The sequence below is a fragment of the Peromyscus eremicus genome, chromosome 1, assembly GCF_949786415.1.
Source record: "Peromyscus eremicus chromosome 1, PerEre_H2_v1, whole genome shotgun sequence".
NCBI classification, from domain to species: Eukaryota; Metazoa; Chordata; class Mammalia; order Rodentia; family Cricetidae; genus Peromyscus; species Peromyscus eremicus.
Window position 1 is genome coordinate 159110114 of NC_081416.1, and position 26141 is coordinate 159136254.

General features: G+C 55.4%; 2 protein-coding genes and 1 long non-coding RNA gene across 7 annotated transcripts in view; 2 read left to right on the forward strand and 1 right to left on the reverse strand.

The window, feature by feature from the left end:
• Positions 1–12894, forward strand: part of Actn4 (actinin alpha 4) — a 68986-nt gene extending 56092 nt beyond the window's left edge. For 2 of the 5 annotated variants that reach the window (XM_059276559.1, XM_059276563.1), the window contains exons 10-21: positions 188–418; positions 1103–1250; positions 4284–4434; positions 7215–7323; positions 7468–7608; positions 7690–7872; positions 7960–8094; positions 8979–9158; positions 9794–9940; positions 10551–10631; positions 11444–11602; positions 11717–12894. In XM_059276559.1, coding sequence (XP_059132542.1) covers positions 188–418; positions 1103–1250; positions 4284–4434; positions 7215–7323; positions 7468–7608; positions 7690–7872; positions 7960–8094; positions 8979–9158; positions 9794–9940; positions 10551–10631; positions 11444–11602; positions 11717–11875 — 1824 coding nt within the window. In that variant the 3' untranslated portion in view covers positions 11876–12894. Of the gene's footprint in view, positions 1–187; positions 419–1102; positions 1251–4283; positions 4435–7214; positions 7324–7467; positions 7609–7689; positions 7873–7959; positions 8095–8978; positions 9159–9793; positions 9941–10550; positions 10632–10903; positions 10970–11443; positions 11603–11716 lie in introns of all 5 variants that reach the window. The other 3 variants (XM_059276580.1, XM_059276572.1, XM_059276587.1) reach the window with 2 other exon arrangements.
• Capn12 (calpain 12) lies at positions 12526–24586 on the reverse strand. The gene is made up of 21 exons (XM_059276596.1): positions 24068–24586; positions 23526–23595; positions 23281–23399; positions 22958–23091; positions 20692–20860; positions 20184–20258; positions 19769–19854; positions 19627–19701; positions 18753–18916; positions 18436–18671; positions 18080–18091; positions 17704–17912; positions 17389–17431; positions 17253–17312; positions 16655–16712; positions 16276–16346; positions 16116–16178; positions 15266–15344; positions 13454–13570; positions 13309–13367; positions 12526–13227 (listed from the first exon to the last, which is right to left on the reverse strand). The coding sequence occupies exons 1-21, from the start codon at positions 24302–24304 to the stop codon at positions 13201–13203; spliced, it is 2163 nt and encodes a 720-aa protein (XP_059132579.1). The 5' UTR covers positions 24305–24586; the 3' UTR covers positions 12526–13200.
• LOC131921838 (uncharacterized) lies at positions 17574–19245 on the forward strand. Its single transcript, XR_009382114.1, has 3 exons — positions 17574–18110; positions 18383–18462; positions 18627–19245. It is a non-coding gene; the product is annotated as an uncharacterized LOC131921838 (long non-coding RNA).
• Positions 24587–26141: the final 1555 nt, after the last annotated feature.

Below are 26141 nucleotides of genomic sequence, written 5' to 3' on the forward strand. Positions count from 1 at the left end.
AGGAGATCACACATTCCCAGAACTATATGTTGTGTGGTCCCAACAGAAATAGTGGAGAATTTGGGTTTGGAGGCAAGCCATCCCTGAGAACAGGGCTGCATCCTGTATCCCTGTAAGCTGGGGGGGAGACCCCGTCAGCACTCTGAGCAGCTCTGCAATGGCCACCATGATTCCTGTGGGCCCACAGCTTCTGGAGTGGATCCGACGCACCATCCCCTGGCTGGAGGACCGTGTGCCTCAGAAGACCATCCAGGAGATGCAGCAGAAGCTAGAGGACTTCCGAGACTATCGGCGTGTTCACAAGCCCCCCAAGGTGCAGGAGAAGTGCCAGTTAGAGATCAACTTCAACACACTGCAGACCAAGCTCCGGCTCAGCAACCGGCCTGCCTTCATGCCCTCCGAGGGCAGGATGGTCTCGGTGAGTTTACCCCCTTCCCCCTCAGGGCCTAGGGGCATCACCTGTTGAATCACACTAGGATATAATGCTTAGCTGGCATCTTCTTAATTCAGGGCAGGGATGGTGAGAAGGTGTACTTCACATTTCCCTATTTCTCCTGAGGTTTTACACCCAGAATTCTCTGCACTACTACCAGCCATACCACAGTTTGTGTGGACCACTTGAATCAGTACCCCTAGTCTGCTGGGACTCCAGGCCTAGCAAATGTCTGAGACCCTTCATAAAGGGAGGGACAGCAAGACACCCTTCATAGTCTCCTTGGCAGCATCCATCCATTGATTTGCCCACCCACCCACTCATGCTAAGAGTCATTCAGTTAGTCATTGATTAAAGAGTCAATGTCTGTGTTCCCAGTGAGATGGTCAGTGGTTAGGCATTTTCAGAGGATCCAGTTCCCAGCATCCATGAGGCAGCTCACAGCTGCCTGTAATTCCTTCCCCTGGAGATTGAAAGCCATCTTCTGTCTTCTGTGGGTACCTACAACACACACACACACACACACACACACACACACACACACACACACACACACACACACAAAGCATTGGTCCATGCTGGCCCATGTAGACAAAACTGCAAGGTAGGATCAGGTAGACCTCTCCACCAACATCTTGTGAGACCCTTGCTCTCCCTCCTGCCCCACAGGACATCAACAATGGCTGGCAACACCTGGAGCAGGCTGAAAAGGGCTATGAAGAGTGGCTGCTGAATGAAATCCGCAGGCTGGAGCGACTTGATCACCTGGCAGAGAAGTTCCGACAGAAGGCCTCCATCCACGAGGCCTGGACCGATGGTATGCTTCTCATGTTCCCTTGTTCTGTTCTCCACTCTCAGCTGTTCAAGCACACATAGTTCCTGCCATGTTGGGTCTGCCTGGCTGCAGAAATGCTGCTTTGGTTTTATGGTTAAGCATGGTTATGGGTTTTGGGTTAAGCAGCAAAGCACTCTGCTGTCCAGGTTCCCCGTATGCCTCTTTGCTGTGGCCTACGATGGCTCATAGGTGAGCCCCTTCCTAGATTATCCAGGAACACAGCCAAGGCTCTTCCTTGTGCCTGCGCACTTGCCCTGTCTCTTCCAGGAACAGTTCTCGAGCCCATGTTCAGCCCACCATGCTATCTGTGACTGAGTTTCACACCACATTGGCCCAGATGCATAAGTCTATCTCTCCAGCCGCCTCCTGGCTCCACAGGCAGATCTAAAGATGGTGCTCCCTGACTCGTCACCACCCCGTCCCAAATCCTGTTTCCCAGCAGTCAGTCCTGCAGCTGCCTGGCTCTGGCTCAGCATGTAGAATTCCATCACGTCCTTGGCCTCTGGTCCAGACCCACTCCATCACTGAGATTCCAGATTCCCAGGAGACCTAAAGGCCCCAGAAAATGCCCATGAAAAGCAAAAGGCACACCATGTCACACTCACAGACAGCTGTCACTCAGTGGTGGCCCAGGGTTCATCTCCAATGCCAAAACATAAAAAGCCCTCCAGAAGAACCCTCCTTTCCCCACCCGCATTCCCACCACTGCCACCCTGCTTACTTGCATTTCCTTAGCTACCCTGTGGTTTTTCCATCCCTTCCACACCATGGCTCCACGGGGAGCCTTCTTAGCTCTGTGGGCATATAGTTCCAACCTAGCCAGATGCTGAGACCCCCTGGAGACACTAGGCGACTGCACAGCCCACATAAATGGCATCCACTCTGCTCCTGTCTCACATCAGCCCTGCTCTTGTCCAGAGCAGCCAGCTTCCCCTTCTCTGCCGAGGAGGAGCCGGTATAGGATACAGAAGACGTGGTTAGCTGAGACAGCGGGCTAGGCTAGGTGCGGGCACTGCCTCCTGCCTCGGAAACCGTGCCCCTTCAAGGAGGGTGTGATGGCACCCTCCTTGGCTATGATGCCACATGAGAGGGAATGAGGCCCCATTTAGTTAATTCATTCATTCAACACACATCTCTAGCCAGATGTGGCAACTCATGCCTGTAATCTCTGTCCTAGGGAAACTGAGGCTATATAGGGGGTTCCAGAGTAGTCTAGACTATAATGTGAGATACTGTCTTGAGAATCCAAACAAAATACCCCACACATGCTTGTGGATCTGAGCCACTTAGCTGTGCTTGGCCCTGCCCCGAGAGGACTCAGGCACGTATGCTTGCACTGCTCTTGTGAGGGCCGGCAAGGATATAAGGGATGTCTAACCCTTGTGCCCCACATGTAGCTAAGGTATTTTCTGCTGTCATTTTCTGAGGTTTCTTGCCAGCTTGTTTTTTAGATTATTCTGTGGTTCTCACCAGATGAACTAGAGAATCCAGCCCAGGGCTGCTAGAGGTCTGGGCAACTGGTTTCATAGGCTGTGGGCATGGTAACCCCTCAGGGCTCCTGAGAATGCCTGGGGACAGGCTTGCACTGGTGGGATGAGTGCAGTGAGCCCCAGCTGCAGCCACCTGTACCTCCCACCAGGCTTAAGTCCCCATGGTGACCTGCCCACTCTTCTGCTGAGCTCAGTCTGTATTGTGAATCATTGTAAAACCCTGAAGACAGGGTGCTCTACAGCCCCTCTCCACTGCTGGGACCTAGTTAGATCAGCCTGCCCTGGGGGAGGGGGCTCAGTAGTGGTGGGGCCCACGTGGATGCTTTCCAGAGGGACATGACTGTCTGGGAGTAAACCAAAACCCCACACTCCTCTCGTGGCTGCCCTGTAGGACACTCTTGCCAGTTCTCTGCTAAAACAGCTGAAGCCTGAGTTTTCCTCAGCTGCTATTTCTGGTTCCCACCCTTGAGAGAAACCAGTTGGGAGAAAGCAGTTTGGAGAAGCGAATTGCAAGCTTGCCTTGTGGTTAAGCCCTCCAGCCTGGGGCAGGGGTGGCAGGCCTGTGGAGTCAGTTTTCCAGGCCCACCTCTTGCCTGCTAGTGCCAGCCCTGGCCTGGGGCGCCTGGCCGTTGCTAGGCAGATGAGCCTGGGCGTGGCTGAGATGGGGGTGGGGGTGGTACTGACTCTGCTTTCCATTCTTAAACACTAAAATTCAGGATGACTCAAGGCCACAAAGGTGCTGTTGCTGGCACCGTTTTTACAAATGATAGATTGGCCAAGGGGTGCCAGCTGTTTGTCGGGTGCTCTGGGGATAGATCTGAGGGTGGTCCCAGAGGCTCTTGGGAACAGGGCTCCTTGAGGAGGAAGTGGAGTCTGACTGCCGTCCTGGCTGGTTTTTCCCTTAGTCCCCTATAGTCCCTTAACTTACTAGCATGGCTGCTTGGGCTTTTGCTCTGGGCATGTAATTAGCCCGGCTCCAGGACTAATAACAGTGTTTCTCCCTTCCTTCAAAGAGTCTGGACAGTCCCACCCACTGTGCCAAGAAAGCGGGTGGGGCAACAAGATTGGGATAGGACCACCACCCAGGAGAGCAGGCTCCAAAGAGCTGGCACAGGCCCAGCTCCAGGGCCCAGACTCTGTGCCTGCCCCTTTCCTGATCCTGCCAGGCCTGGTGCAAGCCCAAGGGCTTCTCCCAGTCTCCGTCCTCTCCAGATGGGTGTCTAACTTTTCAACTATCCTACCCTCTGGGTCTCCACCAGTAAGAAATGCTGTTTAGAGCATGGGAGTTACACTGAGATGTCTGTCTCAGGCCCACAAACACCAGAGTATCCCCTAAGTCTATACAGAACTTCATAGAACATAACTAGGCTTAGAGATCCCTGAGGGGAGAGAAAGAAGGTTCCAAGAGTTTCTAGGCTCCGTCCTCTAGAGTAACAGATGTGGTCCATATCGCTGCACCTCTTCCCCTTGGATGGCTCTGTAGCTGCCAGGCTCTTGTTCAGGTTCCTCTCTGCCATATCTGCAGGGAAGGAGGCCATGCTGAAGCACCGGGACTATGAGACAGCCACCCTGTCAGACATCAAAGCTCTGATCCGCAAGCACGAGGCCTTTGAGAGTGACCTGGCCGCACACCAGGACCGCGTGGAGCAGATTGCTGCAATTGCCCAGGAGCTCAAGTATGTGTGCACCTATGGCACCACCACCTGCCAGCTTAGAGTTCTGTCCCAGTTCTCAGCCCCTGCCTCCTCCCTTACGCCAGGAGGGCCTTACAGGATGGAGTCTTCTGCCCTACTCTCTCAACACCAATGAGAACCATAAAGGACCTAGGTTCTCCAGCACGGGTTTGGACTCTGGCTGCTTGTCCTGAGTCCTCAGGCTCTTGGGGTCCCTCTTCCTGCCTGCTGCCCGGTGTAGCTCTTTAGGCCCCTCCTCCATGTGGGGAGTGCTGTACAGTGAGCCTGTTGTTCTGCCTGCTCCTGTTCCTCCTGCTCAGAATACACTCACTGTAAGGGTTTCCAAGTGGCTGATGTCCCTCCCTCCCCCACCCAGTCAGATAAATTTGTGCACAGTTAGTACACTGCGCCTCAGGAGCTGTGAATAGGGTCCTTATTCTACCATTGCAGTGGCCAGCAGCAAGAAGGACCCAGGGAGTGGGAGGCCTAGCCCATTACTTCATGGAAAATCCACAGGCCCTGGAGGAGCTCCCAAAATAGCCGTCTGCTCCAAAATAAGCTCCTTGGCTGGAGCTGCTCTTTCCACAGACACCCCCACCCGCTAGTCACCCCAGACTTGTGCAGTACTTCAAGACCCTCCCACCTGCGCCAGTGGGGCCTTAGGAGCAGGGCTGGCTCCCTCCTTCTTCTTACCACTGTGGGCTACAGGATGCTCATTTGCATACCAGAGACAGAACTGTGGTACTGGGACCCATAACCTTGTTTGAGTTACCCTCCAGAGACGCGCTTGTCCAAGGAAAGCAATTCATATGCGTGATAGGTGGGCCGCCCTGAAGCCGACTTGGGGTTAGCCTGCTCTTCAGATACTAGGTCCCAGCCCCGTGAGGTGAGGTCTGTTCCCCTGCGGCAGTGTCAGGCAGCTCCAGAAGCAGCATTTTAGACATGGCCCTCGAGGAGGTACCATCCTGTGCCTCTAGGTTCATGTTCGGCCACCAACAAGAATGGCATCAGCTTGACATTTCTCAAGTCAGTCATGGGCCAGGGATACAGAGTGAGTGTGTGTGTGTGTGTGTGTGTGTGTGTGTGTGTGTGTGTGTGTGTGTGCGCGCGCAGGCTGCACGCCGAGACCATAGACGGCACCAGCACTGGAGTCTGCCGTCACCTCCCGTGCGTCCGTGCCTGTCACAAAGCTTCACTGTAGATGAGCCGCAGCAGACGAGATCAGCAGCAGGAGTGAAATAGGACAGCTGGGGTTGGGGGGTTTTAGGAGTTAGGTTTTCCAGACAGGATTTCCCTGGGTGGCCCTGGCTGTCCTGGAACTCGCTCTGTAGCCCAGCCTGGCCTCGAACCCAGAGATCCGTCTGCCCTGCCTCCTGAGTGCCGGGATTAAAGGCGTGTACTACCATGCCCAGCTTTCAAATAATTTTGTAATGAGTACTTATAAATAGAATCTTTAAAGACAACCCAGACCTTCCTGTTTTAGGCAGTAACTAGTACTGTAGAAAGTCAGACTTGGGGTAAATTGGACCACTGCCATTATTGGTTTGCCTCCTGGTTTGGTTTTAAAGCAGGGTCTCTAGTTCATAAAGACCTGAAATTCTGTAGCCCAACTGGCCTTAAACTTACAGCGATCCTCCCGCTTTTGAATCCCTTGTGCCGGCATTGTAGTTCTGAGCCACTACTGCTGCCTCTGCTGGATGTTGTTGAAATTGAAAGAGCAGCCTGGAGCCAGGACAATGGCTCAGTGGGTCAAGGCATTTGCCGCCAAGCCTGGAAACCTGAGTTGGATCCTGAGACTCACATGGTGGAAGAGAGGCAGCTCCCACAGATTGTCCTCTGACCTCCACACACACTAAATAAACGGGCGGGTGGGTGGGTGGGTGGGTGGATCGAGGGATGGATGGATGGATGGATGGATGGATGGATGGATGGATGGATGGATGAACTTTTAGAAAGAAGAGAGAGCTGGAGATATGATCAGTGCTCAAGAGTGTACTGCGCTGGGGACTTCTGGTCTCCATGAGCACACATGATGATTGCTCAGTTGGTGGAGCACTTGTCAAACAAGCGTGAGGACATGTTTGTATCCCACAGCACATGTAAAAATCTGCATAGTGGCACGTGTCTGTAATCTCAACCTAGTCAGGTAGAGACAAGAGGATCCTATGAGCTCCGGGTTCAGTGAGAGACCTTGTCTTAAAAGTCAAGTGGAGAGGGCCAGTACCACGTGAGCCTGACAACCTGCGTTCAGTCCCTAGCCCACTAAAAACTGGGTGCTGTGGAACCCTGGCCCTCCTGACTTCCCCAAAGCTCTTGGGCCAGCTAGCCTGAAATATGCAGCCTAGCAGCAGAAACCCCAACAAGGTGGGAGGGAGGCAAAAAACAAATCCTGAGGGTGTGGGGATACACACCTTTAATCCCAATACTCAGAATGTAGGGGAAGGAAGATCTCTTGAGTTCCCAGCTAGCCTGGTCTACAAATCAAGTTCCAGGTCAGCCATGGCTTTACAGTGAGACTGTCTAGAAGGAAAAAAAAAAAAAAAAGAAAAATGGGGTGGAGTGATTGAGGCAGACACTGACATTGATCTCCAGCCTCCTGGCTGCCAGGCCTGGTGCCCATGCTGTAGTCAGCAGCCTAGAGTGAAAGGAAGCCCAGCTCTGCCCAGACGCCTGCTCTAGTCCAGAGCAGGTACTTTCTTCAGTCCTGTCACCTGATACAGAGTGTGTCTATGCATGCCTCTGCCCCCTCTGCTGGGTCTCATTTCTGTCTGTGTGCTCCACAGCGAGCTGGACTACTATGACTCCCACAATGTCAACACACGGTGCCAGAAGATCTGTGACCAGTGGGATGCCCTGGGCTCCCTGACCCACAGTCGAAGGGAAGCCTTGGAGGTGAGGAGGGGTGTGTCACCAGGGAGCCTGATGCCCTTTAGTGATGTTGGGACTTCTAAAAGGGTGTCTTCAGGCCCTCAGGTGTCTCCTCACCAGCTGACCCCCCTTTGCCTCCCTGTCCCCGTCCCTCTCTGCACACTGTAGAAAACAGAGAAACAGCTAGAGACCATCGATCAGCTGCACCTGGAGTATGCCAAGCGAGCTGCACCCTTCAACAACTGGATGGAGAGTGCCATGGAGGACTTGCAGGACATGTTCATCGTCCACACCATCGAGGAGATTGAGGTGCCCCATCCCACCCTCTAGGGGACACCCCCATCCCCCCAGAAATGCAGGCTGCACTCCTTACTCCTATTCGCCCTCTAGGGCCTGATCTCAGCTCATGACCAGTTCAAGTCCACCCTGCCAGATGCCGACAGGGAGCGTGAGGCCATACTGGCCATCCACAAGGAGGCCCAGAGGATCGCCGAGAGCAACCACATCAAGCTGTCGGGCAGCAACCCCTACACTACCGTCACCCCCCAGATCATCAACTCCAAGTGGGAGAAGGTAGGCCAGGGCGCTCTGGGCATGCGAGAGCTGGGCTGTCCAGGTGGGAAGCCGCCGCCTGACCTCTGCGGCTGCACGTCCCCACAGGTGCAGCAGCTGGTGCCAAAGCGGGACCACGCGCTCCTGGAAGAGCAGAGCAAACAGCAGTCCAATGAGCACCTCCGTCGACAGTTTGCCAGCCAGGCCAATGTGGTGGGGCCCTGGATCCAGACCAAGATGGAGGTGAGCCTCCCCTACCCCCCACCCCAGGGAGCCCAGCCAGGCCAATGTGGTGGGGCCCTGGATCCAGACCAAGATGGAGGTGAGCCTCCCCCACCCCCCACCCCAGGGAGCCCAGGAACCTGTCAGCTGAGAGAGCGGGTGGGTTATCGGGGCCCAGTGATCCCTGGGGTCCAGGCTGCAGATTGCATGGCTCTGGCAGGCAGATCTGATCGCGGCTCTCACTGTTGCAGTCCATCTCGTAGGACTACGCAGATGGAAATGAAAGCCTGGCTAAAGATCGGCCAGAGCTGGTTTGAGCCTGCACCGATCTGCGCCTGGAGCTGGCTTGCTTTCCACACTCTGTGAGGGCTGCAGAGTAGCTGTGAGCAACATGGTCCCTAGGGAGCCTCCTGACAGGCATGGGAGGGTTTGTAAGGGGCCAGTAGCAGTTCTGCGTGCCCCTCCCCAAGTGCTCAGTGTACCCTCGTTACATCTCAGCAAACCCTGAGGGGCACGGTGGCAGCTCAAGGGTTGGTACTAGTTTTAGAGTGCAGCAGTGGGGAGCCATGGGCATGGGCGTTCTGCCAGCAGCCAAGTCCTTATGCCAGATGCCCTGCAGGGGGCCCCCCCCCCTTATTTTACCTGTTTTTAAGGAACAGAAGAGTTCTGTCATAGGGTGAAGGTGTGTGCACTCAAAGGGTGAACACAGTTTCCCAAGTCACTTGGCCTGCCCTCCAGGAGTCCCCTTTGTGCAATCAGCTGTCATAGTGCAGGACCTCAGAGTGGTCAAGGGCATGACAGGCTCCCTGCCGTCACCAAAGAGTGGGATGGAAGTAGCAGAGAGCTCAGGCCTTCCAGATGGGGCAGTAGCCAGGGCTGGTGTCATCTGGCTCTCCTCCCTGCAGGAGATCGGGCGCATCTCCATCGAGATGAATGGGACTCTGGAGGACCAGCTAAGTCACCTGAAGCAGTATGAGCTCAGCATTGTGGACTACAAGCCCAACCTGGACCTGCTGGAGCAGCAGCACCAGCTCATCCAGGAGGCCCTCATCTTCGACAACAAGCACACCAACTACACCATGGAGGTGCGCCTCCTTAAATACCATGGAGAGGCTGCTGAAAAGCTGGACACAGTAGTGAACGGCCCAAACCCCAGCCTTCAGTGGCGGAAGCAGGAGGGATGGGGGGAGTTCTAGCCAGGCTGGACTTCATGTAGAAGGAGACCGTCTCAGAACGCCAAAAGGTTCTTTAAAAAGTAAAAGAGAAGACAGATGGCTAGTGTACAGAGACGTCTGAGGAAGCGTGGTTCCCGGAGACAGACTCCTCCTGCCTGGAAGGGTCCCGTTCCCTCCCACCGGTGCCATGGCACTCTCAACCCTCCTTGAGCAGCAAGCCCTGGCCACCTGTTGGACAGCCCCCAAGCGTGAGGAGGGTTGCGCTAGAACCTGAGGGTCCTGTTCCATGTTCCAGTGTGCCAATCCATGGTGCCACAAACCACCGTGGGGTCCACTCCCTCAGGGTCAGTTACTGACCAGTGACCAGCACAACTCTAAAGAGTTTGTCCTTTAATACAAGCATCTTGGCCTTTGCTCCCCTGCCACACCCATAGGTGGAGTAGGTGAGGCACATGACCTGCCAGGGTCCAGTGTTTGCTGCCCATAGATGAGGTGTAGATGCCCTTCTCCTCAGACCATCCCATCACACCCTCTTCCTCCTTCAGCATATCCGTGTGGGCTGGGAGCAGCTGCTCACCACCATTGCCCGCACCATCAACGAGGTGGAGAACCAGATCCTCACCCGAGACGCCAAGGGTATTAGCCAGGAGCAGATGCAAGAGTTCCGGGCCTCCTTCAACCACTTTGACAAGGTAAGCTGCCCGCCCCATGCTGGCACAGTGTGGCCTTTCTTCCTGTTATGTCCTGTGCTCCCCTCTCCATCTTTGCGTCCATCCATCCATTCCATCAGCCACTGTCGCAGGGTGGGCAGGACCCCTGCTGCTGAGAGGGTGTGGAATACACACAAAGCCAGTGGGCAGAGGTTCCAGGCCCTGCCCTCGAGGCAGGGTCCTTGTCAGTCTGACCTAGGACTCTGGTCCCCATATGCAGTGTTTTTAAAATTCGGATCCAGATGACCTTTGACCCAGTACCACCGCTGCTCAGCTTCTGTGGGTACCAGTGTGCAGCCTCTTATGCCCTCTCTCCTGCAGACACTCTGAAGGCAGGGAAAGGTCCGCTCTGTCTTTGAGCCCTGGACTTGGTCCTCCATGATGCCCACTCCAGCCCCACTGAGGCCATGGAGACCTCTACCTGCCTCGCCCATCCCTGGCCACCACCTTGTCTACATCACTCTAACTGTGTGTTTCCCTTCCCCATGTGTCCTCCTCCCCTGCCCACTGCATGTGGCCTGGCCCCTCTCCCACTTGTGTGGCCTGGTCTCTGCACTGCCCCTGTACGCCTGCCTTGGATGGCCCCCGGCAGGACCATGGCGGGGCACTGGGGCCTGAGGAATTCAAGGCCTGCCTCATCAGCCTGGGCTACGACGTGGAGAACGACCGGCAGGTACGCACCCTGGGCCCAGCAGACTGTGGCATTAACTGCTCTTCTCTCTCTCTCTCTCTCCTCTCCTCTCCTCCCCACTCACCGTCCCTCCCTGCCATCATGTGCTGTCTCCCGGCTCTCTTGCCTCCTTCCTCACATCTCTGGACACTTTCCCCTTACCTGGTGTCTCCGGGCCTCCTGTCCCTGCCCCCTCCTCCACTGTGCTGTCTGTCCGCTGTGCACATGGGGCCTACTCTGGGCCTGGTCCTGCTATGCCTGCGTCCTGGGAGCAGAAGCAGACAGGCAGCATGGACTCAGATGACTTCAGGGCTCTGCTTATCTCCACAGGATACAGCCTGGTATGCAGCCTCTGCCTCCCCTGCAGCCTCTGCTCCTCCCCCAGCCCCCTCACCGCCTCCTGAGCTTCCATATCTTCCCGGGGACACTCCTCCACCCTCCAGTGCAGCACGGCCTTGCCTGCCTCCTCCTCTGCTCTGCTGCACTTGAGGGACTGGGGTCCTTCCAGTGACCCCCAACCCCCTCTTCCTACAAGTATCCAGGGACAGTCTTCCAACTCTCCCCTTCTTGTTCTCTTTCTCGTTCTCTTTCCCCACCCTCCAGAGCTACAGTAAGCCAGAGCTGGGACAATGGAACCCAAGCCCAAAACTGCTTCCCAAAACTTGTGGGGAGGAGGCCAAGGGGCAGACTCCCAAGGCCTGGCACTGTCTGGCCAATGGGCTGATGACACGGCCTTCCTGTCCTTGAACTCTTCCAGAACCAAACTGTGAGCATCCCCACTAAGTCATGGACCCCTCCCTACCCCCTCTCCACAGGGTGATGCCGAGTTTAACCGCATCATGAGTGTGGTCGACCCCAACCATAGCGGCCTCGTGACCTTCCAGGCCTTCATCGACTTCATGTCAAGAGAGACCACAGACACAGACACAGCCGATCAGGTCATTGCCTCCTTCAAGGTCCTGGCAGGGGACAAGGTAAGCCAGACCCTACAAAGCACTGGGGGGACGGCGGCCGAAACCTCAGCCGACACGGGGCACTAGGTCAGGTGGGCAAGATGGCCGGTTCAGAGTCCTGTCCTGTGCCTCCAGAACTTCATCACCGCTGAGGAGCTGCGGAGGGAGCTGCCCCCCGACCAGGCAGAGTACTGCATTGCTCGCATGGCGCCCTACCAGGGGCCCGATGCTGCTCCTGGCGCCCTCGACTACAAGTCCTTCTCCACAGCCCTCTATGGGGAAAGCGACCTGTGAGGCCCTCGACCACCCTGACTGGACTCCCTCGGCCGGCCTCCCGGAGGGGCTGAGGAGCCCTGCCCCAACCCTGACTATCTATGCAAAGAGCTCTTTGTGGTCCTTCTAGGGGTCAGGCAGGGAGGGGCTAGGCAGGCCTCTTTCTCAGTCTTGTAGGGAGGGGCTAGGTAGACCTGGAGATCAGCACTTCCGGTCTGCTAAATATATATATATATGATGTGGGTTTGTAACCTATACATGGAGGGGACAACGGACCCTGGGGCGCCCTCTGTGTCCCAGAGACACCTTTCCAAACCCAGGTCCCTCCTTTGCCCTTGAGGCCCCTTCAAGGCCTCTCACATCCAGGCCAAAGCCCCATGTGCCTTGTCCAGGAACCACCTGCCCTGCAGAGTCCAGCAGAGGGCACCCCAGCTCCCCTGGACCAGACTCCGTGGCTCCTTTCTCCCACCTCCCTGCCCCTTTGTGATTACTGGGAGCAGAGGACCCTGCCATCACCCCTCTCTGCCCCAAGAGTGCTGGTGGGGCAGCCAGCCCCAGTCCACCAGGCCTTGTTTCATCTGGGCTCTGGGTCTCAGATTTTCTAAGGACCAAAACCAACAAAAACACAAAGAATGGAACAGAAACAAAAAAATCTTTAAAAAAAAAAAAAAATTAAAAAACTATTAAAAAGACTATAAAAATTAAAAAACTTCCAGAGAATTACTATTTACTTTATTAACTTACGGATTTATTATATAAATATATATCCATCTAGCCGCATATCTCTGCCACCTCTCTCACTCTCGTAATGAAGACATAGCTGATTCGATGGCCTCCCCAACCCCCTCCTGATTTCCCCTTGTTTGCGGTGGGCAGGGGTCTCTGGGACCTCCTGAGGTGGAGGTGGGCTGCTGGCCTGCCTGCCTGGTAGTGGATGGGTTTCCCCCTTTGAGTTTATTCTGATTGATTTTTATTTTCTTGGTTTCTGGATAAACCACCCTCTGGGGATGGGAGAATAAAACATGTAATATTTTTAAGAAGGACTCTGGTGTCATCTTCTTCTCCCTGTGTGGGTGTGGGCCTCTCTACGCAGGAGCCAGCACGTGCTTGGCCTTTACAAGGAAAGAAGGCAGTTCTCTTCACGGAGGCTCACTCTAACCGCAGGGCTTGAGAGGCCAGCCGGGGCTACCTAGCCAGAAGACAGGCACCACTGCCACACCACCACCTGTGCAACGGTAGGTTGGGCCCCAGCCCCAGGCAGGTGCTCATCCATATTCAGCTTCCACCACCGGTGCCAAGCAGGGCACCTCGGGCCTGGAGCAGGGTGACCTCCCTCAGCTTCTGCCCTAGGAGAAGGTAGCCACCTCCGACCACTGAAGAGAAGGAAGAGAAGACCTTGAAGCAGCGGCCTCGGGATGGTGCTAAAACCACCCTGTCCCCTCGTGCTAGCTCACCTGTTTGTGGGTCAGGCAGACGACCCCCTCACCACCATCCAGGTGTTGGCTGCAGTGGCCTGTGTATGAGAGGGCAGGCTGAGTACCCAGCGCTAGCCCCGAGGTCCACCACACCACACCACATCTGGCCAGGAGTAACACTCACGAAAGATGCAGGTGAGCCGGGCTGCGCAGGACACAAAGCGTTCAAAGTCCACTCGGAGTCGGCTGTCCCGGTAGCGGCTAGTGAGGGCCTGGGTCAGCTGATTGTTCAGGTGGAAGCCTAGGAGGAGGCTGCGGTGTTTGTGGTGTTGCCTTTTGTTTACATTTGGGGGGTGGGTGTATGTAGTGTGTGTGCATATGGAAGCCAAAGACTAACTGTTCCTCAATCCCGCTCCACTGTGTGAGGCAAAGTCTCACTTAAATGCAGAATTCAAACCATTTTGTTTTAGCTAGCCAGCTTCCTTTGGGGGTCACTTGTCTCCTCCTCCCAAAATGCTGGGAATTTAGGTGGGCCACAATGTCTACCAGACCTTCTCCCCATGGGTGCTGGGGATCTGAACTCTGGTCCTCACACTTGAGTGTGCAAGTACTTTAACGAAGCCATATTCCTAGCCCTGTGTTGTGTTGTTTGAGAGAGGCTGGCCCTACCCTCCAGGTGCTGGGATTTCAAGCCTGTGGTTTATGTGACACTCGGGATAGAACTTGCATGCGAGGTGAGCACTCTGCACCTACAGTCTGGGCCTTGAACATGCTAAGCAAGCTCTCCCCTGCACTATGCCCCCAGCCCCTCACGGGTAGAGTCTAGGCAGGAGCTCTCCCACTGAGCCACATCCCCCAGCCTGTTGCATATTTTGTGAGACACTAAGTTGCTTGGGCTGTAACTTGCCATCTTGCCTCTGCCTCTCAAAGTGCCAACAGGTGCGGCTAGCTTTGTGGTTGCCGTTTCAGAGGTTGACTGGAGAACACTGCTGTGTAGTCCTCTTCTGAGGCCACACCTAAAGTCTAGCCATGGGCTCTGTCACCTCTGCTGTAGAATTACAATGAGGTTTCAGGATGCCCCAGGGCCTGAGGACTTGTCCCTCCCAGCTTCCATGTGCCCCATAAGTCCCAGAGATAACCGCACAAGTTTGCGCTGCACCTTTGAGTGCTCATTCAACAAACTCCAAGTACCACCCCACACACAACTAGGTGGTCTGAGGCAGGTCACTCCCTCTGATGTTCATTTACCCAGATACTGGGATATGCTGGCCCAGAGCTGGAGAACCTGGCTAGATGGGGATAGAAGGACCCGAGAGCCCTCAGCCAACCTGTTAGAATTGCTGAGTATTCCCAGAGGACATTATTAGGTTCCTTCTGTCCAGAACAACCTCTGGTATGTGCCAGGCACTTGGGGCAAGTGGCACAGGACACGGAGTAAGTGGGCAGGTGGATGATCCAGTGAACTCTTCCCCTCTGTCCTGTGTCCTACTTCTTTGGGTTCAACACCCTGGCCCCCAGACTTCTACTCTGATGTCCCGGGATCATGTCTTACATGTTCCTGGACACTTGGCCATTTTCTCCAGATCTCATACTTGTAATATGTCTCACCACTGGTCAATTGTTCCACCCCCTAAATCTCCCTGGCTCCTTCTCCTGGGTGGTCACAGTTGGAAGCATGGACCCAGCCCATCTTCTCGAATCTCAGTAATCCCACTGAAGTACCCTAACATGGCATTTCCTTCCTCTGCTGTAATGAGGTAGCCTCAAAAGATGTTTTGGGATGTCTTTGGGGTGTTCTTGCGCCGTGTCCAGCGGCATTCCACAGGCTCCTTGCCACCCCACCACACGTTAGCAGACACTCCAAGAGATGCTTTGTGCCCAGAACCACCACAGAAGGAAGCTAGCGCTGGGCCTTGTGAACAGCCCCAGTTTGGTGTGGATTCCAAGAGGAGGAGTGGGTGCTGTCCTGACAACCGTCCCAGGTCCCCATCCACACCTGCGGCATTCAGTGCCAGCCTTAGCTCATAGGAGTTCATTGTTCCAGAGGCATCTTCATCAAACTTGTCAAATGTGGCCTGGAGGGTGAAGAGGCAGGTGGGAGGGAGTCCATATTACACTCACGTCCCTGAGCATCGATGCTGCACTGTGAAGTACCTAAGAGAAGGCCTCTGAGGCCCCAGCTCCCCTGGCTCCTGGCTGGGGACCACTGTGCACCTGTATATCTGTGACAAGGGAACAAGCTCCTAGGCTCTTGGGAACAAGTTCAAATCCACCTATCCACAGAGGATTAGGGGAGGGCTTAATAGCTGGGGGTTATCTTTGTGATCAGTCCCAGGAACCTGCCGCTACTGCCTCCTCCTCCCTTGAAGGAGTACCCACTGGTAGTTAGGCAAAGGCTCCTTGGAGAGGAGTTGACAGGCCTGTAGTCACGAGGCAAGGAAAGAACTGAGTTGGGAACTGGGATTCCAACAGGAACCAATGGTAGATCTAGATCAATCTATTTACTGCTCCCAGAGGGCCACAGTGGGGTGACAAGAACTTTATATCCATTTCACTCCCAAGTTGGCATGGGAGGTCCAGTGCCCCGTTGGTGGTCCGCAGGACATTAGTGTCTAGAGCAGTGGTTCTCAACTGTGGCTTGAGACCCCTTGGGGTGTCAGATGACCCTTTTACAGGGCATATCAGATACCCTGCATGTCAGATATTTACATTACAATTCATAACAGTAGCAACAAAAATAATTTTATGTTTGGGGGTCACCACAACATGAACTATATTAAAGGGTCGCAGTATTGTTGAGAACCACTGCTATAGAAGGAAGTAGCTGCTCCCAACGCTCACCTTACCTGCCATACCAGGAGATGGCCCCAGAGTTCCTGGAAGTGGTATAGGGCCAACCTTCCCCCGTGCTGCAGACAAGGACATCTGGTTACAATCAATGTCCCCTGAAAGACAAGGGGAAACCCCAGCACCCCATCCCTCCTCCCCATACACTGTCTCACGTACCCCAAAACACTGCACAAGCTGCTCACAGGTCCTCAGCCCAATCTCTCCAGGAGTCCTGGTGTTGGCCCTAGCTACAAAAAAGAAATGCAGCACCCCTTGCATGCGGGCCAACATTGCAGGAGCTATGTGGACTACCTCTCTGCAGCCGACATTTGATAGAAACAGATGCAGAGTTCACACCTGACGAAACCAACTCGTCTTTGCACATGGTACCTCTTAGAGGAAGGGGTGTGGTCTGTGAGTGATCATGGCCCTCATGTGACCATGGGACCATAGCAAGCTGCTTCACGTTGAGCCCAGCTGCTCCTTGCATCATGCATAGAGGCTCTGTGGGTGTAGTGCTCCAGTTGCAGGGACCCCCTCTCCTGGCCAAACTCACCAGGCTCCAGAGCGATGCCTATTAAGGTCTGCAGCTGAAGTGCATCCAGCTCCTCTTCCTAATCAGGAGAGAGGCTACTTGTGAGGCCGCTGGTTCAATCATCTAGTTTACAAACACTTTGGGCCAGGTCCTGTGCTCCAGAGCGCTGAGGGAGCAGTGGCTACCTTCCTAGGGTTCCGCTAGAGGAGGCTGGTCTATCCCCAGGGTGGCCAGGGCATCCATGGTTAGGGCTCCACACACTGGCTGTGGGAGCCCACAGTGAGCAGGCGGAGGAAGACACTTGGGACAGAGTGATGGGATGTGAACCTCCCGAGAAAGCAGCTGCGGGTGGAGCAAAGCCCTGAGGCAAGGGGGATCTTTGAGCATTCCCAGAACACAGGAAAGCATCATAGAAGGGAAGCACAGACACCTCAGCCCCCAGCATGGTGGCTCAAGTCTGTAACCGCAGCATTGGACAACCTGAAGGAGGCCAGCTTGGCCCACAGGAAGTAGAGTTGTCCCAGGATACCCTGCTCTACAGTTTTGTTTTGTTTTTAAGAGAGAAAGGGGAGCTCAACATCATTTGGCCGGACACCCCCAGTCCCCGACCCCTCCTCACCTCTCCAGCCAGCTCCAAAAACAGCTGTGCCAGCTCCAGCTCCAGGGGCTTGTAGGGAACCTGTGGGGAGGGGGGGTTCAGTCCCTTCCCAAAGCCCCGCCCGCTGCCTCCTGTTCCCGCCCACAACGTCCCGCACCTGGAGGGCGTCCAGGTCGGCGCTGATCACGTCATCGATCTCCCTGCAAATTACGGGGGTTGGGGGGATGCGTTCAGGCGGGGGTCTCAGCAGAGGACAATGGGTGGAGCCGAAGGGCGGTGGGTTTTGTCGGGAGGGCGGGTGGGTGACAGAGATCCCTGGGAGGGCGTGGCTGGGGATGCAAGGGCGGGGCTTTGTGGTCCCTGAGCGGGGCTTGGTGCGAGGGGCGGGGCCGAGGATTCTAGATTGAGGTCCCTGGGCCGGGGTCGGGGTGCCCCAGGTGAGGCTGGGCCAGGGAGGGGGCCGCCGGCTCACACTGCGGTGTGGCTGCGTTCCGAAAAGATGCGCAGTGTGAAGTCGGCTTCGTCGCCCACGCGGGAGGCGCTGGGGACCACCAGGTAGTGGCCGGGCGGCAGGCGGCAGCGGCGGCTCACGTCGCGGCGGGCGCAGAACACCGAGCGGTCGGCGCGCAGCAGTCCCGGCAAGAGCGCGCGGCTGCGCGGGGAGTCCCAGAGGCCCAGCAGCTGCGGGCGGGGCGCCATGACCACCACCCACCCGAGCTCCCCACCCACCCCTCTGGTCCTCCCCACGCACACCCAGACTGTCTAGCCAGGCCCTCCCGTGTTCCCCGGCCTTCCAGCGCTGGTCGACCAAGCCCTAGGGTGGGTCTAAGGTCACATCTGAAACCTACCTCCTCGGGAATCTGCAGAAAGAAAAAGCCGGTAAGGGGGAGGGGGCGCAATGTGCAGATCCCCTCCCTGCCCCCCCACCCCTCACACCCCCTCCTTCTTTCTGGACCCTTAATATTTCCCCACCCTATTCTCAGACCTAGGGTCCCCTCCGACCCCTTCCCCAACCCTTTCCTTCCCACCTGTGCCCTCATCCCGTCCCAGTCCCTTTGGTCACCTCCTGCCCTCTGACCCTCAGCCTTTTTCTCCAGTTCTCTCAACAGTGGCGCTCCTCTCTGAACCCCCAGTACCCTCCCTCCCTTTAGGACGCTCCTGTGACCCTCTGCCTCTCCAGACCTCAACTTGATCGTGGCCTCACCTGGAACACGTGGAAGCCCACAGTGAGGTAAGTGAGGCCCTTGGCCCTCAGACACCGGCGGTTGCGCTGGATGAGCGACAGGAGGACAGTGCACTTGGGGATGCGGCCTCCCCTCGCTGGGCCCCGCGCCCCTGCTGCTCCCCAACCCCCCCAGGGTCCCTCTTCATCATCTTCATCCTCTTCCTCATCAGGCTCCAGCAGCGTCAGCCGGAACTGGGGATTGGTCCAGAAGGTTTCTATCAAAAGAGAAGGAGGTGGGGTTCCCAGCCTGTCGAAGCCGCGACCCCAGCTTCCGCCTTAGGGCCCCCAGGCCTCACCAGCACTGGGCTGGCTCCCGCCGGAGTTGAAACCTTTCACCCAGCGGCCTTGGAAGGTGTGCATGTGCCAGCCTCCGCCAGCGGGGCTGGGGCCGAGCACCTCAGGGCTCAGTGAGCAGATCTGGACCGTGTTGAAGTGCGTGAGGAAGTCCTGAAGCTCCATCCTGGACAGCAACGGAGCGTGAGAGATGCCCGGCCGCCCCAGAGCCCAGCTTGAGGGACCCCAGAAGTGGTCCCCACCACAAAGCTCCCAGTTCCTTAAGTACTGCCAATTAACCTCCAACCTCCAGAAACTCTGAAGCCTTGAGGCCTTGCCAAGGCATCCAAGTCCTCACGGATGCCCCACTTCTGAGCTTATTTACAAACTCCTCTCGAATATCTTCAAATTAACTTTAGAAAATCCTCAAGCAGGGCCAGGAAGATGGCGGAGCCAATGAAAGCTGTTGCGCAGAAGCCTGGTGTTGTGGGATATTAAACTGTGTAAAGGTTGTTACATTTGTTTCCCCTGCTTTTGTTAACGCTGCAAAGACATGTTACATTTATTTGATTAAGGAAAATTAACCTGGGGCCAGGAGGCTGAGTCAGCAACTAGCTGACAGGAAGTGGTAGGGAGGAACTAAGTGTAGCCGGGGTTTTAGTTGGGGCTGAGCAGAAGAAAGGCCCCTAATCTCAGTGGTCTTCCTCGGAAAACAATGCCCTTAACAGTCCTGTTCCAACTGCTTCTGCCCTGACTAGAATCACAGCGGATGGGGACCATTTCTCTGCATCACGACCTGTCCGTCCCATGAGTCTCTCTGCGTCCTTTCTGGCCCTGTGTCAAAGGCCCCTACCCCAGTGTCCCTCCCACGGGTACAGTGGGTCCCTACGAACTCACCAGAACTCACCATCCTCCTTTCTCACAAGCAGGGCATCTCGCCACTCAGAGGGGAGCATGTCCCAGCGTGGACAGCTGAAGAGACCAATGTGAGATGATGGCATGCGGGGCTGAGCCCCCACCCACCCTAAGCCCATCCCACCTGTCGCTCCAGGGCCCGGACCACTCCACACGGCCCCAAGGGTTCCTCAGCCGCAGCAGCCGCACCTTAGTGAAGCCCAGGGACATCTGAAGACAATGTCATCAATGAGCGTGTTGTGGGGGCCATCATCAGTGAAGGTGGTGTGGGGGGCATCAGGGTAGTGGGGGGTATTAGTGAGGGTAGTGGGGGGGGGCATTAGTGAGGGTAGTGTGGGGGGCATTAGTGAGGGCAGCGGGGGCATTAGTGAGGGTAGTGTGGGGGCATTAGTGAGGGTAGTGGGGGGCATTAGTGAGGGTAGTGTGGGGGGCATTAGTGAGGGTAGTGTGGGGGGCATTAGTGAGGGCAGCGGGGGCATTAAGTGAGGGTAGTGAGGGGACACCCCTGTCAGCCTAGCCCAGCAATGGGGGTGACTCACCTTGTGTGTACCTGTGACAGAATACGCATGTCCCTTCACCAGCCCTTCATCTGTGCGGATCTCACCCCGGTCACTCTGAAAGAGGATGAGATTGTGAAGCTGGGGTAGGAACAGGTCAGCTTCTCTCTCCAACCTCCCAACCCAGGAGCTAGGCCCGGGGCTCAGCGAGGGTGTCTGAGAGAAGCAGAGAGAGTGACACAGAGGACAGGGGAGAAGCCCGGACCCTGCCACACAGGCCTTTCATCCCAGCCACACAGAAAGCTGAGGCGAGATGATCCCAAGTTCAAGGCCAATGTGGGTAACTTAGACCCTGCCTCATGACAAAACGTAAAAACCGCGGGTGGAGGGATGTAGTTTATCTGTAGAACACTGGCCTAGAGTCTATCAGCGAGGATCTGGGGGCAGCAGCAGAAGGTAAGAAAGACGTGATACTCCGCTCCCCTCCCCTCCCCCGACATCCCTGACTATGCCGGCCTAGTGGAGGTCCATACGGGGGCTCAGCTCTCACCAGGGCAGTGGCACCCACAAGGGACTCCTTGGCCAGTGCATGGCGAAGGGCAGCAAAGAGGCCTGGAGTGTTTTGTCTCAGGTAGAGGACTTCACCCACACCTCCTGTAAAGTCCACGAAAGCCTCGTTCATGTGGCCTCCACGCATCACCTCGTAGGAGCCATGAAGCCTGTTGGAGCAGGTGGAGGTGGACCTGAGCTACATAGGAACGTCTTGGGCCCCAGGTCTGGGGACTCTATTGGGGTGGAGAGGTCCCTGGAGATATCCCAGATTATATAATATATAATGTATGTATGTATGAGTTTGTTTTTCATATGGATGGGTGTTTTGCCTGCACGTATGTCTGTGTACCACATGTGTGTAGTGTCCACAAAGGCATTAGGTCCCTGGTACTGAAGTTACAGACAGCTGTGACTGGGAATCATACCCAGAAGAGCAGCTACTGCTCTTGACATTGAACCATCCCTCCAGAACCACACCTCCCCCCCCACAACATACCCGTCTTGCTTTGGAGACAGAATCTCACTATGTAGCCTTGGCTGGCTAGGAACTCACTCTGTAGACCAGATTAGGCCAAACTCACAGAAATCCGTGTGCATCTGCTATCAGAGTGCCGGAAATAAAGATGTTCTCTACCATGCTCAACTAGTTTTTTTGGGGTTTTTTTTTTGTTTTTTTTTTTTGTTTTTTTTTTTGAGACATGGTATTACTGTGCATTCCAGTCTGACCTCAAACTTGCAATTCTCCTGCCTCAGTGTATTCAGTACTATGATTATGAGTGCATGCCTGACTCAATCCCTGAAATATTCACAGGTGAAATGAGGGGATCTGACAAATGCTTGGTCTGTGATCCCCAGGATCCACGTGACTGGAAGCCATGGAATGAGCTGCGCCAGGAATTCTCAAACTTTCATGAATCTTTGAGGCTCTGGGAGGCTGTGAAGGCGATGCCTATGGGGACTTGTCAGGACTTCCAGAGCCTGAGATGGGAAAGGACATGCTATGGATGTCTCAATGGACTAGGAGAGATGGGATGAGGTTAAAGGCCCTTTAGGGAATAGGATTTGGCAAGTCCAGAGCCTGATAGATGGGTGAGATTTCAGGATCCTTAAGAAATATGGGTATCAGTGGGGCTCTAGGAATGTTTGTGGGAAATGTCAAAAGAGGGAGGCCTTGGCCTGGGGAGATGGCTCAGAGGTTAAGAGCACTGGCTGCTCTTCCAGAGGTCATGAGTTCAATTCCCAGCAACCACATGGTGGCTCACAACCATCTGTAATGGGATCTGGCGCCCTCTTCTGGCATGCAGGCATACATGCAGATGAACACTGTATACATAATAAATAAATCTTTAAAAAAAGAGGGAGGTCTTTAAGATTTGAAGATTCACAGGCTAAGAGTATGCCTCAGTGGTAGAGCTCCTTCCTCCAATCCCCCAGTGAGGGGCTGGGGGTGTGGCTCAGTGGTAGAGCCCCTGCCTAGAATCCCCCAGTGAGGGGCTGGGGGTGTGGCTCAGTGGTAGAGCCCCTGCCTAGAATCCCCCAGTGAGGGGCTGGGGCGTGGCTCAGTGGTAGAGCCCCTGCCTAGAATCCCCCAGTGAGGGGCTGGGAGTGTGGCTCAGTGGTAGAGCCCCTGCCTAGAATCCCCCAGTGAGGGGCTGGAGTGTGGCTCAGTGGTAGAGCCCCTGCCTAGAATCCCCCAGTGAGGGGCTGGGGGCATGACTGAGCATGCACAAGGTCATGGGTTCCATCTCCTGCACACACACACACCCTCCCTAAAGTTAGCCAGGGGTTGTGGTGCATGCCTATAATCCATGTCCACAAGAGTCCAACATGGAGGTTATGAGTTTGAGGCCAGCACGGGGTTCATTATGAGACACTGAGTTTAAGTGAATGCATAAAGGCTGGGGATGTAGTTCCGTTGGCACAGTGCCTTCCTAGCATGCAGGAAGCCCTGGGTTCAACCCCCAGCACCACATAAAACTGGTGTGGTGTACACCTGGACCCCCAGCACTCCTGAGGTAGAGGCAAGAGCATCAGGTCAAAGTCCTCTTTGACTACCCAGGGCAGACTAGGCTGTATGAGACCCTTTCTCAATAAAATATAAAAGAAAATACCCAAAACTGAAAGTTCTTCTAGGAGAGTGCCGTGGTGTGAGGGCCCTGGCTGCTAGGACTTGATTTGGGGTTCTCGTTTGGGTGTCTGGAGGACCCCAGATGTCAGTACTCCACATGGCTTGGGGCTAGAGCTGAGGGGATGCGCATTCTTACTTGGCATAGGCCTTTTCCAGCAGAGGTGCCCAGAATTCATTCCTTTGTTCTGAGCGCACGAACATCAGCTTCCCCTCACGCACAGGCAGTCTGTCATCTACCACCACGTCCACCCAGTGGCCAAACTGCCAGAGCTGGTAAAAAAAAAAAAAAAAAAAAAAAAAGGGCAGGAGTCAGCCTCCAGACCCTGCCTGAGTCCGACCTTCCATCCTGCCTACCACTCCCCCAGTTCTGGAATCCCAGGCCCAGGGGAGAAGGGTAACTGTGAAACATCATGTTATCACGGGGGAAACTGAGGCAGGGAGAGAGGAGCTGAGCTCTACCTGAAAATGGAAGACCCCTGCGTAGCCATCTTGGAAACCTTGTCCAGGGGGAACCACCCGGTACAGGAGTCTGGGGTACAGGGTGAGGGAGGCGGCAGCTGCAAGAAGCCAGCAATTTCCTGGAGGAGGGAGGCTCAGGGTTAGGTGAGGAGGGACCAAGAGACCAGCAAACTCGAGGAGGCCGGGAAAGACGGGGGAGAAGACAGAGCTGTGGTGCTGTCCGAGTCCTGGGTCTGGGGGCTCACCCAAGCTTCCTTGGCACACATCAGTTCTGCTCATGTCTTCACAGATGAACTGGGGCTCAGCACAAAACTCCTGGAAGAGGGGGACTCCCATGAAGCCAGGAAAGGGAAGTTTGGAGCAACAGAGAAGTCGGAGGCCCAGGTCCCTCCTGACACCAGTATCCGAGGTGATGAGAGCCCCCAACCCTGGGAAGGCTGTGGGTAGGAGCTTGGCTTTCCTGGACCCCTCTGAACCTCATGGCTAAGTCTGCTGTTAGCCACCCAGCCCCCTCCCTCAGACCCAGCAGTCCAGGCCCAGTCCTCCTCCCTCAGACCCAGCAGTCCAGGCCCAGCCCTCCTCCCTCAGACCCAGCAGTTCAGGCCCAGCCCTCCTCCCTCAGACCCAGCAGTCCAGGCTCAGTCTTCCTCCCTCAGACCCAGCAGTCCAGGCCCAGCCCTCCTCCCTCAGACCCAGGAATGCAGGACCAGCCCTCCTCCTTCAGAACCAGAAGTTCAGGCTCAGTCCTCCTCCCTCAGACCCAGGTCCCAGCTCAGCTCCACTTTACATGGGGCCTCTTCCATTCCACGCCTTTGGCCTTCTCTGAGTCGGGTCCCAGCTTGTCATAGCCAAGGGCATCAGGACCAGCAGAAAAGCAAGGGTCACGAAACAGGATCCCAGAATTCAGGCAGGCTGTTCGGATGGCTTCGTAGTTCTGGCCTTTAAAGAGCTGTGGGCCCCTGGCTCCAGCCCCGGCCCCGTCCTCCACCAGCTGGATGGTGACCTTCCTGTCGCCACTCGCCATCCGGACACTCTGGACTCACAGATGGAGCCAAGCCCTTTAACCTCCTGAGTCACGAGGCGGGGCTTCTGCTCCATTTGTACCCCGTTGGGGGTCTTTAGGCAGCGAGGAGCATTCTGTCTTGTTAATATTAATTGATGGTTTGGGGTGCGAGGGAGCAAGGACGCCTCTTGAGTGGTTTCCTCCCTGGGGCGTGGAGCCTTCAGTTGTGGCCAGTTTAGCAGCTTAATGACCAGCAGTAGGCCGGTAGGTAGGCAGAAGTAGACAGAGCAGCCCTCACCATGGGAGGGCCAGAAAGGAGGTCAGTGTGGGGGTGTGTTTCTGCTGGCTTGTTCCTGTTGCCACAGCTCAGCCCCACCCCAGTCTCCCTGTTTCCTTATCTGTTTTGGGGGAGCAGTGCGTGCTAGGCAGGCACCCTCTTCTGGAACAACACCTCTAGCCCCCCCCCCCCCTTTTACTAAGTGTCCGAGGCTAGCCTTGGGCTCCCTTTTCTCCTGCCTAGGATCCCTAGATTCCTGGTGTTGCATTCTGTTGTGTTGATTTAGATGGAGTCTTGTGTACCTGCTGTGCTGGGGATCGAACCCAGGGCCTTGTGTGTGCCAGGAAAGCGCTCTGCCGTTTGAGCTAGCCCATAGGAAGAAATGTGTGTTTGGATTTGTTTTGTGTCAGACCCCCGCCCCGCCCCCCCCCGGGCCACCCCCCATACACATGAGATGCCAAGAAATGACAACACGTGCCAGCCCCTCATGGTTTCCCTTGTTTCTCTCTGCATTCCGTGTCTGTCTTTATGCTTGTTTGGGTTGGTTGGTGTGTTTGGTTTGGTTTTGGTTTTCTTGGTTTTTGCTTTTTGGGGGTTTTGGGGGTTTTTTGGTGATAGTGGAAGGATTTCAGTTGTTTTTGTTTTGCTGTTGTTGGTTTTTGTTTTTTTGAGACAAGTTTTTTCACTATGTAAGCTAGGTTGGCTTTGAACTCACAGAGATCTGCCTGCCTGGAAGCAAAGGTGTGGGCCACCACACCCAGCTTCTACATCTGGTTTTGTCTTCCATCTCTGCTCTCTCTGTCGGGTCCATCTTTCTGACACATGCCCACATGCGGCCTCAGCCACTCACGTTAGGACTCTGGTTTCCTTCCAGCCCATTCTGCTAGCTCTCAGGCAGGTAGACCATGGTCTGCTGGGTCACTCAGGCAGGACTGACTACAGAAAATAGATTCTGACCTGTGCCCAAGATGCTGGGGCCCCTTCCCCATCTAAGCAGGGCTGTGCAGCAAATGTAGAAGGATCCTTGGCAAGGTAGAAACTCCCCTTTCAGGAGCCTAGTCACCTCAGTGACACTGAGATGTCACTGAAGCTTTTGGCATCCTCCCCTTCAACCCCCTCCCTGCCAGCACCATGGCCAAACCAACAGGGGTTGTGTGAGGCAGGAGGATCAGAAGCTCAAGCCTCAGCTACATGGCAAATTCCAGGCTAGTCTGGACTACGAGAGACCCTGTAACAAAACCAGAAACAAAGAAAAACCCACAGATTTTTCTTCTTGTGGAGTTGCCAGGATCACACAAGTCGCCCACATAACAGGTGTCTGATTCAGGCCTCAGCCACTTAGAGCTCTGTGTGTGTCTGAAGCCGAGTGTATGCTCTTCACACCTGTGGTTCCAGCGTTTGGGACAAAGAGGCCAGAGGAGCCGGAATTCCAGGCCAGCCTAGGCTGGACGGTGGGACAAAGGACCGCGTGCCTTGGGCTGAGCCATATAAGCGTCAAGTGCCTTAGTTTCTTCAAATAGCAGTGGGTGTCTGTAGCATGCCCTTCTCCCTCCCTCCCTTCCTGCCTCTTCTGTTTTTGCC

Excerpts from the sequence above, each read along its gene's own strand:
- Capn12 (XM_059276596.1), bottom strand. The coding sequence starts at position 24,304 with ATGGCGAGTGGCGACAGGAAGGTCACCATCCAGCTGGTGGAGGACGGG. Across the intron at positions 23,400-23,525 it reads TGTGTGCCAAGGAAGCTTGG|GAAATTGCTGGCTTCTTGCA; the intron begins GTGAGCCCCCAG and ends TCCCTCCTCCAG. Across the intron at positions 16,347-16,654 it reads AGGCATCGCTCTGGAGCCTG|CTAGGGCCAACACCAGGACT; the intron begins GTGAGTTTGGCC and ends TCTTTTTTGTAG.